At 48.8% G+C, this 10,726-nt stretch overlaps 1 protein-coding gene across 5 annotated transcripts in view; it reads left to right on the plus strand.

Moving 5' to 3' along the window:
* The window catches only part of LOC123809588 (tight junction protein ZO-1), a 79,205-nt gene extending 68,479 nt beyond the window's left edge, over positions 1-10,726 (plus strand). For 2 of the 5 annotated variants that reach the window (XM_045824734.1, XM_045824737.1), the window contains 5 exons: positions 1,059-1,228; positions 3,435-3,912; positions 5,325-5,542; positions 6,573-6,716; positions 9,182-10,726. In XM_045824734.1, the coding sequence (XP_045680690.1) occupies positions 1,059-1,228; positions 3,435-3,912; positions 5,325-5,542; positions 6,573-6,716; positions 9,182-9,276 (1,105 nt within the window). In that variant the 3' untranslated portion in view covers positions 9,277-10,726. The remainder of the gene's footprint in view (positions 1-1,058; positions 1,229-3,434; positions 3,913-5,324; positions 5,543-6,572; positions 6,717-9,181) is intronic. The other 3 variants (XM_045824736.1, XM_045824739.1, XM_045824735.1) reach the window with 2 other exon arrangements.

The raw sequence follows: 10,726 nt of genomic DNA on the forward strand, positions 1-10,726 counted from the left end.
TGGTAAGACTGGCATTCGTGTGAGGCTGTTACGTGAGGTGTCTCTCGCCGTGTCGTTGGCATTATGTGCACTTCCGGATTGGAACGTTGTCTTCAAATGCTCAGTCTGGGTGCGGGAAGCGAGATAACAGCTCAGTGTCAAAGCTCATGATAAAGCCAGACTTCCTCAGTGAAGGTCTCCTGTGCGAGGCCCTTGCACATGTCCGTGTCACCGTTCGTGCACATAAAGCCAGTGCGGCCTGGCTCTCTGCAAAGGGCTAGATGGCAGTGTTGCAATTGTGGGTCTATTTCCACGGTTTCCTGTGTGTGCATTTCACGTCCTGTATGAACGATTGGCACCGTGAGAGAATACGCAAGCATGGCCCAGTTGGACTTCAGTAAGCTTTGAACAATGAAGCATGTCTGCTCCCCTAGTTGTTGTTACTAGAGAATGGGCCTGGTGCCTCCAGGGCAGACTGTAAAGTGGAAGCTGCCCGTTCTTTGGTGGCCCCAACAGCCACGCTCCTTCGTTTCCACATGGTCCCTGGCCGCTCTCGGGCAGAGTTTCAGTAGCTGCGGCTGAGACCTGTTGGCCCCACGAGCCGCAGCCGTTCACTCTCCAGCCCTTTACTAGGAGCCCTGGCTGACCCCGTCCGACATCCTGTCTGATGCTCTGAGGGAGCCAGGGGCCACGCCTTGGCACCTTACAGACGAAATCAGCGGTGAACCTAAGGACCATTTGGGCCATAAAGTATTTTCCAAAATATTTGCAAGATCTTAAATTGTGAACGACACAGTTAACTATTACAAGTATACCCAGAATTTCATCTGCCTTTCGGTTGCCATCTCTGGATGTTTTCCTGATATTCTCAAAGTATCTGTGCTGTCTCTGCATCTCTTGTGTTGACGAATGGTTGAATTTGTTCACCTAGTTTGGTAGAGGAGCTACCCATATCATAAGACTAAATTGTGAAATTTCGGGACTAAAGAAAAAAACTTGGATATACTTAGAGAATGAGAATTTGCTTTGTCAGTGAGAATCCGTTTTCAGGGTTTGGCCTTGTCTTCCTTTTTTTGCAGGGGCAAGTCTACCGAGGCGGACGCCGTGGATAGGCCCTTTGGTGAGAAACGCTACGACCCCAGCCAGGCCACGCCCCCACCGCCCCCGCTGCCTGCGCAGTACTCCCAGCCTGCCCTGCCCGCTGCCAGCTCCTTGCTGCACACACATGCGAAGGGAGCCCACGGGGAAGGTAGGGCCCTTGGAGGTTGGCGTCACCTCGGTCATGGAGTAATACTTACAAACTTAAGTTCTTGTTTCTGATGGTTTTTCATATCAGACATAATACCTAAAATCGTTAGGTTGGGAACAAGGAAAACTAAGGATTTCGCTAAAAGTGCATCACTTGCATTTACGACTGTGAGCATTATATTGGACAATCCTTTGCCGAATAGATTTTATTGGTTTATTAGCATAGCTCAGTTTCTGGAAGTAGTGTTTTCCAGTATGTCTGATCTAAATACTTGAATGGTGTTGTAAAAGTTACTGTTTGTTCCCTCTTCACACGTGACAGGAAAGATGTAAAGCTTCACCTAACATGTATCCCTTGCTCCTTGCCTTTTACATGTATGTCCCGTAGCAGAACCTCAGGGTGGGGAACAGAGCCCCAGGGTGTTCATTGTAATAGCCGTGGCGCTGCACGTTGGCCTGTGCGCTCTCCCCCACCTCTCTCCGAGCACTAGCCATCTCCCTTGTTCGTGCTGACCCTCCTCCTGGGCCGGGGCCCAGCTCCTCTTCCTCCCTCCTCCCCTCATCCTTCTCTTGGCCTCTTGCAGCACTACCCCCTTCACAGAACTCCTCCGTCTGCTTCAGACTCATGCAGGCCGCCTGTTCCCTCGGTAACCCCTTGTTCTGACCCTGCTGCCTCCCGGAACTACCTTGGGATCTCTGCCTTTCATCACACTCCCTGAAATGAAAACTGCCCCCTCCACCTCCCGACACCCCTGTTCTTATTTGGTCTTTCCACCCACAACCCCTCCCCCAGAATAAATAAGCTATATTTTACCCCTAGAATATACCGCAATTTATCCTTCTGTTGACAGTTTGCTACGACGAAACAAACAGTACTTGTGCTATTTATATAGGAGTCAGATTCTAGGCCGAGTCTCAACCAGACAAGCTGTAGTTGTAGATTTACATAACTTCACGTTAGGGTTTCTTTACACACTGTCACCTCTGCAGATAAAGTTTCATTTCTTACTTTACAGTGTGCGCGCCTTTTATTTATTTATTTATTTATTTATTTATTTTTGCCTGTTTGCATGGGCTGGGACCTCCACTGAAACATTGAGTAGAAGTGATGAAAGCAGACATCTTTGCTGCCTCCTTGTCTCGGGGAGAAAAGGATTCACTGTTTCACTTTTATGGTGTCAGCCGTGGGTTTTTTGTGGTTTTTCGTAGCTTCCTTTTTATTCAGTTTAGGATGTTCCCTTCTAGTCCTTATTTGCTGAAATCATTTTGTGAAATGCTTTTTCTGCCTGTAATAAGAGGCTCATAAGATTTTTCTCCTTTATTTTGTTAATGGAGTAAATTACACTACAGCATTCCTAAGGAATTTGGGTTTGTAATTTTCTTTTCTTACAATGTCCTTGCCTGATTTCGGTATCAAGGTTGTGTGTTCAGCAAGGGCATGTTCCCTCTTTTGCTCTTTTCTGAAAGAGCTCGTAGAGCGTGGATGGTCTTTTCTCCTTAATTACTTCTTGCAGTCCAGTTGGGACTGTTGCACACTCCCACCCAGGACGTGGAAATTCTTTCTGTTCTGCATCTTGCCAACCCTGGCCACTACCAGACTTAAGTTTCACTAATCTAATGAGTGTGAAATCGTTTTTCATGTTTCTTTGTTCGGGGCTTGCATTTTCCTAATTCCTAGCGAGGGTGAGAGTCTTGTTACATGAGTACTGGGCATTCTGGTTTTCACTTCTGTCCGTGTCTTTGTCCATCTTCCTGTTAGGCTGTGTCTTTCTTAGGTATTCATGGGTTTTGGGTCTTAATTCTTTATCCATTACATGTTGTTGTTAATAGCTTCTCTCAAACTGTGGCTTTTCTCATGACTCTAATTATGGTGAGTTTTCAGTACTAATTTTTTTAACATAGCCTTTTTTTTCATTCTGCTTCTAATTTGTTATGGACATTAGAGAGGGGCCAGGACCCTCAGCAGCGTGGCCCTGATCCCAAGGCAGCAGGGTGCACTGACAGCACCGTGTGTCCCAGCCACCTGCCGGGCCCTCGGCGTCACATACAGCCACCAGTGCTCACGAGCTGCCCTCCGACTGTGGTGGCCCTGAACTAGGCCTTGACTTCTGCACCAGGGCAAGTCAAGATGAGGAGACGCCAGAGGGCCTATAAGACCTCCTTTTAAGAAGTTTGAAAAAGGCTTATATGTTCTTTTTTCTTCCCAGGTAATTTAGTGTCGTTGGATTTTCAGAATTCTTTAGTGTCCAAACCAGATCCACCTCCATCTCAGAATAAGCCAGCAACGTTCAGAGCACCGAACCGAGAGGATCCTGCTCAGTCCACTTTCTACCCCCAGAAAAGTTTCCCAGAGAAAGCGCCAGTGAACGGAACTGAGCAGACTCAGAAACCAGTTGCCCCAACATACAACCGATTCACCCCCAAACCATACACAAGTTCCGCACGGCCGTTTGAGCGCAAGTTTGAAAGCCCTAAGTTCAGTCACAACCTTCTGCCCAGTGAGACTGCACACAAGCCCGACTTGTCCTCAAAAGTCCCCTCTTCTCCGAAAGTCCTCATGAAAACGCACAGCTCCGCACCGCCTCCTGAGTTCGACGGCGGCGTCGAGGCCTTCTCCCTCCACGCAGACAAGCCGAAGTACCAAATAAACAATGTCGGCTCGGGGCCGAAGGCCGTTCCTGTGAGGTAAGAGGGTTGTGCCTTGCTCTTGGCCTTGTGATCTGTCTGACGTGAGTCAGTGTGGTTTCTCTGGTTGGGGAGTTGACTTTGACTCAGCTTTTACTCAGACTTTAAACCGAACGCTGTTGACCACAGTGCCGCCACACATGCTGATGCGTAGGTCCTATAAGAGGCCCAGGACGACGCCAGTAGGATAATGAAGCTGAGGGTCCTGTGTGGTCAGTGGGTATTGTCATTAGCCCTGTTTTACCAGGCACTCAGGTTGAGTGACACTGCAGTTTGCCCAAGCTCACACAGCCAGGGTTTGAGGAGCCTAGACCTGGGCCCTGGTCCTCCAGCCCTAGGCCGTACCCTTAACACCCATGGCTTCCCATGACCTCTGACCTCAAAAACACAAGCGTCTGTGCTTTTCATCCACTGTGTATTCAGCACTGATATTAAACAGAAATGAAGGTATAATAAGCTCAAAGTGGTTGTTAAGCAATAGCACCTGTTTTAGAGTCTTAAGGAGTCAGCTGTCTCAGCAGACAAGAGAGGGGGTGCCTGTGAGGAGCCCCACTCTGCAGCTTCCCTCTGTGCTGTCATCTGTGGTGTGGACCAGGCCCAGCGGCCACACTCGAGCTCACCGCAGCCCCAGACCCACTGACCGAGCAGAAGCACTCACAGGCAGGACCCAAAGCCAGGAGCCCATGGCCTGCGCCCTAAGCAGGGCTGCCTCCCTCCCAGGAGGGGGCCTGGGGGAAAGCACTCCCTCGGGTGTGGGTACCCGTCCCTGATGCCCCGGTAGTGCAGGAGCAGAGTTGTCCTGCTCACGTGTACCTCGATGTTGTCCGTCCATCTTCTGCTCCCTGTTAGGTCCTGGCTCACAGTTTCACTTCAGTGAATCTCAAAAGTCTCCATTGCCGAAGTGGCCATGCTACCATATCCCCCCGCCCTTGGTTTTCTTTGTTAACGTGCTACTCTCTGTGGGTGCTTGATCTTCATCACCTCATGGAACCGTGGCAGCCGTGCCTCTTTGCCAGCAAGGGCGTGTGGGCCTCGGGTGCTAGGGAGAGGCCACGGTGTGCACTCCTCAGGTCCCCGGGGGTTTGTTACCTAATGAGTACATTTTATGAGGCCTCGGGTGCCGTCGGTTGTGAGGTGCACCATTTTCTCATGTAATGCTAAGAGGGAACCGTGGCTTGCCATCCTGTCCTTCCAAACGCCAGTTGTGTGGACATTAAATGTGCTGCTCCTTGCCTGTGAGCTGTAGTAGTCGGGTGAGCACCGGATCGGGCTCTGTGCACTTTGGTGGAGAAGCTCCAATAACTCGGTGATCAGATGGAGAAAGGGAAATACAATGGCACCACCGGTTACAGTGGTCGAGCGTGCCTGCGTCGTGCCGGGAGTCTGCTCACGGGGCGTTTCTGCACCCTCAGCCCTTCGGCGGTGGAGGAGGACGACGACGAGGACGGTCACACGGTGGTGGCCACGGCCCGAGGCGTGTTCAACAGCAACGGTGGGGTGCTGAGCTCCATAGAGACGGGAGTGAGCATCATCATCCCACAGGGGGCCATCCCGGAGGGCGTGGAGCAGGAGATCTACTTCAAGGTCTGCCGGGACAACAGCATCCTGCCGCCTCTCGATAAAGAGAAAGGTAACGGTGCCCGTGTCTTCAGGGTGTGGGTGGCCAGTGAGCTCTCGTCGGGCTCTGCTGAGCAGACCACCCAGACCCCATTTCTGCCTGCCTGCTGGCCCCACAGAGCACTGGCGGGGGGGGCACCTGATGGTGGCACGTGGTGGGGGTCCCACAGGAAGGCCGGGGAGGTGAAGGTGAGCTCCCTGGCCCTTCCCCACAGTGTGCTTCACTTCCTGCCTGAGAGTGGCCGGGGGTGGGCCGTTGGCCATTCCTCCTTCAGTGTGCCGGGCAGTTCTCACCGACATCCCCAGCTTTGTGAGTTGTTCATCCCTTCCATCTCCAGAGAGGGGCCAGGTGCCACCCACCGAGTGTGGCCTTGCTCTGTGCCTGTGGAATGTAAGCCTCTCGGGGCAGGTCTGACTCACTGGCCCAGACCCAGCACTAGGGAAACCTCAACAGAGGCATGCAGGGCCCCTGTCAGGCACAACGGCCCGTGTTTCGGAGCTCCTTACGGAACTCAGGGCTGCTGGGGTTTCCCTGTCTGCCCATACCGGTCAGAGTGACACGGTGGCCCATGCCACGACTTCCTTCAGAACCTGCAAGCGGTGCTTCCCTGCCTTACTTAGGTTCACCTGCTCACATTTTGCCAGAATGCTAATGTATGTTGGTCCTGGACAACCCCGTAAACCAAGCCTGTAGCTTCAGAAACCCGAGATGTAAGTAACATGTATAGGAAGTACGCCTGGCAGTACCTTACGCTGTCAGAACCTGCGATCTCATGCACGTGTCCCCAGCTCTGTGGCTACGTGAAATGGGGCCGTTCTGAAGTAAAGTGTGCCAGCAGTGCCCCAGGCCCGGGTCTCCCACATGCAGTGTACTGATGGCACGTCGGCGTGATTTGGGGATAGAGTGGGCTCAAGTGGCTGCGAGGAAATTTAACACTATACACGTGGCGTCCTTTCCGTTTTTCTGCGTCAGTTCTGCCATAGGCGAAGTGCTGGGGAAGGAAGACGCCATCTAACCCTGCCCCTCCCCTCCCCGCTTCCAGGTGAGACCCTGCTGAGCCCACTGGTGATGTGTGGGCCCCATGGCCTCAAGTTCCTGAAGCCCGTGGAGCTGCGCCTACCACACTGTGCGTCCATGACTCCTGACGGTTGGTCTTTTGCTCTAAAATCATCCGACTCCTCGTCGGGTATGCTGCCTTCACTCTGTCCTTTGGGGGCTCTGGGTGCTGTCGTTGATTAGTCCCTGGGCTGGTGGAGCTCCCGGTGTGGGAAGCAGCCCTCTGCCTCTGTCCTTGCAGCCGTGGGCATCTCGGTCCTTGCGGACACCCCTCTGTGCTGCGTGTACTTGAGCGGTGAACGGACAGGGAGGGCGGCATTTCTGCCTCTCACACTTGAGGGTGTGGCCGAAGGCTGACACACGCGTTTCTTCTGTCGCAGTTGTGGTGCAATGAGAGAATCGACACTGCCTCCATAACACAGGCATTTTCACCTTCTTGCTACAATGATTTGATTCATTTCTGTTACTGGTTACTGTTTAATTTTTCAGCCTGCAAAGTCTGTCTGTCCCAGGGCAGCTTGAAAGACAGGAGACCTTCCACTGTGCTTGCACTCGGCCCCGGGTTTCCAATGCAAAATCCTAAATCACTTCTGTTGTCCACGCTGTTTCCACGTGGCTTTTGTCCTTCCGATCGTAATATCAAAGCTTCTGTTGCACTTTCACATTTCCTGCTTCCTGGGGGTGACTGTGCAGTGACCAGTTGGAGCTGCCTGTGTTTCTGGCATAGATCACTTTAATTGAGCTGATACAGAAAAATATGAATTTATAATCCCGCTTCTGAATTTTTGGTAAATCAGGGGGGCATTATGCAGTGTTAGCATGGGGCACTAGGAAATAGGGTTTTATAGTGTAAAGATTATAGGAGAATATTTTAATCCTATGCAAGACAAAAGATTATATAAGTGTGTATTCCCAAGTAACCCCATTTTCTGGGAAGAATTAATTTTAACACACTTGATAGAAAAGCTATTTCCTCAGGGACTCCACTGAGAAACATTTTATTAGTTTGAATTAGTGAGTTAATACAATGGTGTTTAAAGTATATTCTGAAAGTCGAGCTGTAGCATGAGTTCTGATTGTCCTCTAAGCCAAATTAGGGTGAGGGTCCTTCAGATCCCTGTCTGTGGTAGCCCCTTGTTTGTTAGTGGGGTTTTTTTTTTAGCTATTATATGAAGCCTAAGTGATTCTTCCATTTGTTACCCCAGTGTTTTATGCCACAAAACATGAGTTACTTTATTAGATTAACACAGGAAGAAGTTGTTTCGAATCTGAGCATATTCACCCAGAAGAGGAATGTACCGTTATGAAATGCCATGTGGCTGTAGAATAGTTCGCTACTCTAAATTCTGTTCAAGAAGTCAAGGGTGGGTTTTGATAACTACTACCTTAATCCCAGTACAAATTAGGCTATTTGAAAACTTGAGCCTAAAGATAAGGTTTTTAATTTACTTCCAAGGAGTTATAGCTCCAGCTCATTGCCTGAAGAGTGTGTTATCTATAGTGTTGTGTGAGCCCACATGTATCTGAGAAATGGGATCCGCAAAACTCTGGCTTCTTGCTGAGCCGGGTGCCACTCAGGTGTCACTCAGGTGGTTTGCGACCTGCTGGGGGCGGGTTTCCTGCCCTTGGCCCTGTTGACATTTTGGCCAGAGAATTCTTTGTTGTGGGGACTATCCCTGTGCATTGTGTGATGTTTAGTGGCCTCCCCGGCTTCCACTCACTGGCTGCTAGCTGTGACAAGTTGAATCACCTCTAGCCATTGTCCCGAGCTCCTGGTTGATAGCTGATGCTGTTAGGGAAGCAGAAGTGAGCCTCTTTCAAAGCCACTTAACCTTGGAAACCAGCGACACACAGCCATCCTGGCCTTGTCGCAGGCAGTGTCCCCCTCCCGGGACTCTGTGCTCCAGCTGCGGGTGTCAGTCCGCCAGCACCGCCAGCACCCAGGCCCTGCCACAGGCTCGCAGCGTCGGCCTTGGCCACACAGCTCCACGCGGAGTTTGGCTGCCAGGATGGTCCAGATTACTGATTTTTTTTGGCGGGGGGGTCTTTCATTTGTTGGTGTGTAGTAGAGTGTGAGAAATGTGTCCTCACACTCAGCTGAAATGGGCGATCATATAAATTATTGTCCAGACTTTGGAAAGTGAAAGGAGGATACTGTTGATAATGAGGCGGGCTCGGGCAAGCTGGAGTCGTCCCCGGCACGTGGACCCTACGCTTTCTTCATCTTCTGAAGAAGCATGAACGTGAAAATATACTGAAAGGGAAATCCAAAAGTTCTGAATCCTTAGATTCCAGTGGTTCTTCATTGACATACAGCACTTAGGAGTTAATTGTTTTCAGTCAAGTTGTATACAATATTATATTAGTTATAAATAGTTTCAGGTTACAGTGTAATGATTCAGTGTTTTAATGTCTTACTGTGTGAGTGCCCCACTAATTCTAGTCATCATCTAGCATGTAGAATTGGGATGTCAGTGCAAAATGATAAAGAAGTAGAAGAAACTGGTACCTAAATATGTGTATTTATCTTTGCCTTGTGGTTACAAAGCATTGCAGCCAGCAACTATAAATGACGTGAACTTTTTTCTCTCACAGGTGACCCTAAAACCTGGCAAAACAAGTGTCTTCCTGGAGACCCCAATTACCTTGTTGGAGCAAACTGCGTTTCTGTCCTGATCGACCACTTTTAATTCCTAGCCTGTAGGAACGTGATTCAATCATGTGAACTGGGGTAAACTTACTAAATCTACACGGACCCCCCTATCAAGTATTGTGCTCTCCTTAGACTCGATCTGCGGTTTGTTGTTATTAAGCATTTTGTTCAAACTGATGAAGATGCGGCGCACGCTCCTGAGACGTGGGCAGACGGCGTGCCGCGACCTGCGTGTTTGTGCCCGAAGGACTGTTGGTATTGGTGCGAGGTTCAAAGACATTTTGCTACACAATGATTACTGTACTTTTTTACGGTCACTGCTTAACTTCACAAAATTGATTTCCGTTAAAATACCAGCCAGTGAAGGGGGTGCATTTGAGTCCTGTTCTTTCCAAAGTACACTGCTTCCACTCCGTCGTGGCCCTGGCCTGGCGTCCACACTTTATGTTGTTATGCATGAGGCAATATGCACACATTTTAAAAATGCACCTGGAATATATAACCAGAGTAGTGGATTTAACAGAAATGTACAGCAAGGGGAATTTACAGCTTTGGGGCGGGGGTGGGGGGGTCAAGTGAAGACAATTACTGATTGTATGTGAAAACACATTTTTCCTAGGGAAGGACACCAAAGCGCGGGACTGGCTCCGTGGCCTCTCTGGATCTCTCTATAAATTAACCGTGTCACCAGACATACTAACCAGCAGGAATGCCTTACCCTCCTGTTTTTAACTCTTAGGTCGTTCTCTCTATGTATCACTAAGTTTTTATGGCTTTTGTGCGCATCCAGATACTGAATCATGAAACAGGTTGAGTAAATTGTGGATTTGGTGGTTTCAGACATGTGTGATCGCCCAGACGGAAATAATGGTGTGATTTAGGTAACTGCTTTTTCCTATCTTTTTTTTTTTTCTTTTTTGGCAACGGGCAGTTGTGGTTTTGTTTTTTGGCTACGCATTTGAAAATTTTGATGTTTTAAGGATGCTTGTACATAATGCGTGCATACCACTTTTGTTCTTGGTTTGTAAATTAACTTTTATAAACTTGACCTTTTTTATACATAAACAAAACCAAGTTTCTTAAGGCTACCTTTGTATTCTCTCCTGTACCTCTTGAGCCTTGAACTTTGACCTCTGCAGCAATAACGCAGCATTTTTATGACACACACAAGGTCATTTTTTTAAGAAAAAGAATGCACAGAGTTGTTACATTTTTAAGTGCTGCATTTAAAAGATAAAGTTACTCAGAATTCTCTAGTTTGATTAAATTCTTGCAAAATATCCCTACTGTAATTTGTGATACAATGCTGTGCCCTAAAGTGTATTTTTTTACTAATAGACAATTTATTATGGCACATCAGCACGACTTCTGATTGGATAATACACCACTACATTCTGTTAATCATTAGGTGTGACTGAATTTCTTTTGTGGTTATTAAAAAAATTCTCAAATTTCTAAATCTGCAGAATAAAACTTTTTAAAATAAA

This window comes from Phyllostomus hastatus, unplaced genomic scaffold, assembly GCF_019186645.2.
Source record: "Phyllostomus hastatus isolate PE091 unplaced genomic scaffold, TTU_PhHast_1.1 phas_scaffold_555, whole genome shotgun sequence".
In the NCBI taxonomy this organism is placed as follows: Eukaryota; Metazoa; Chordata; class Mammalia; order Chiroptera; family Phyllostomidae; genus Phyllostomus; species Phyllostomus hastatus.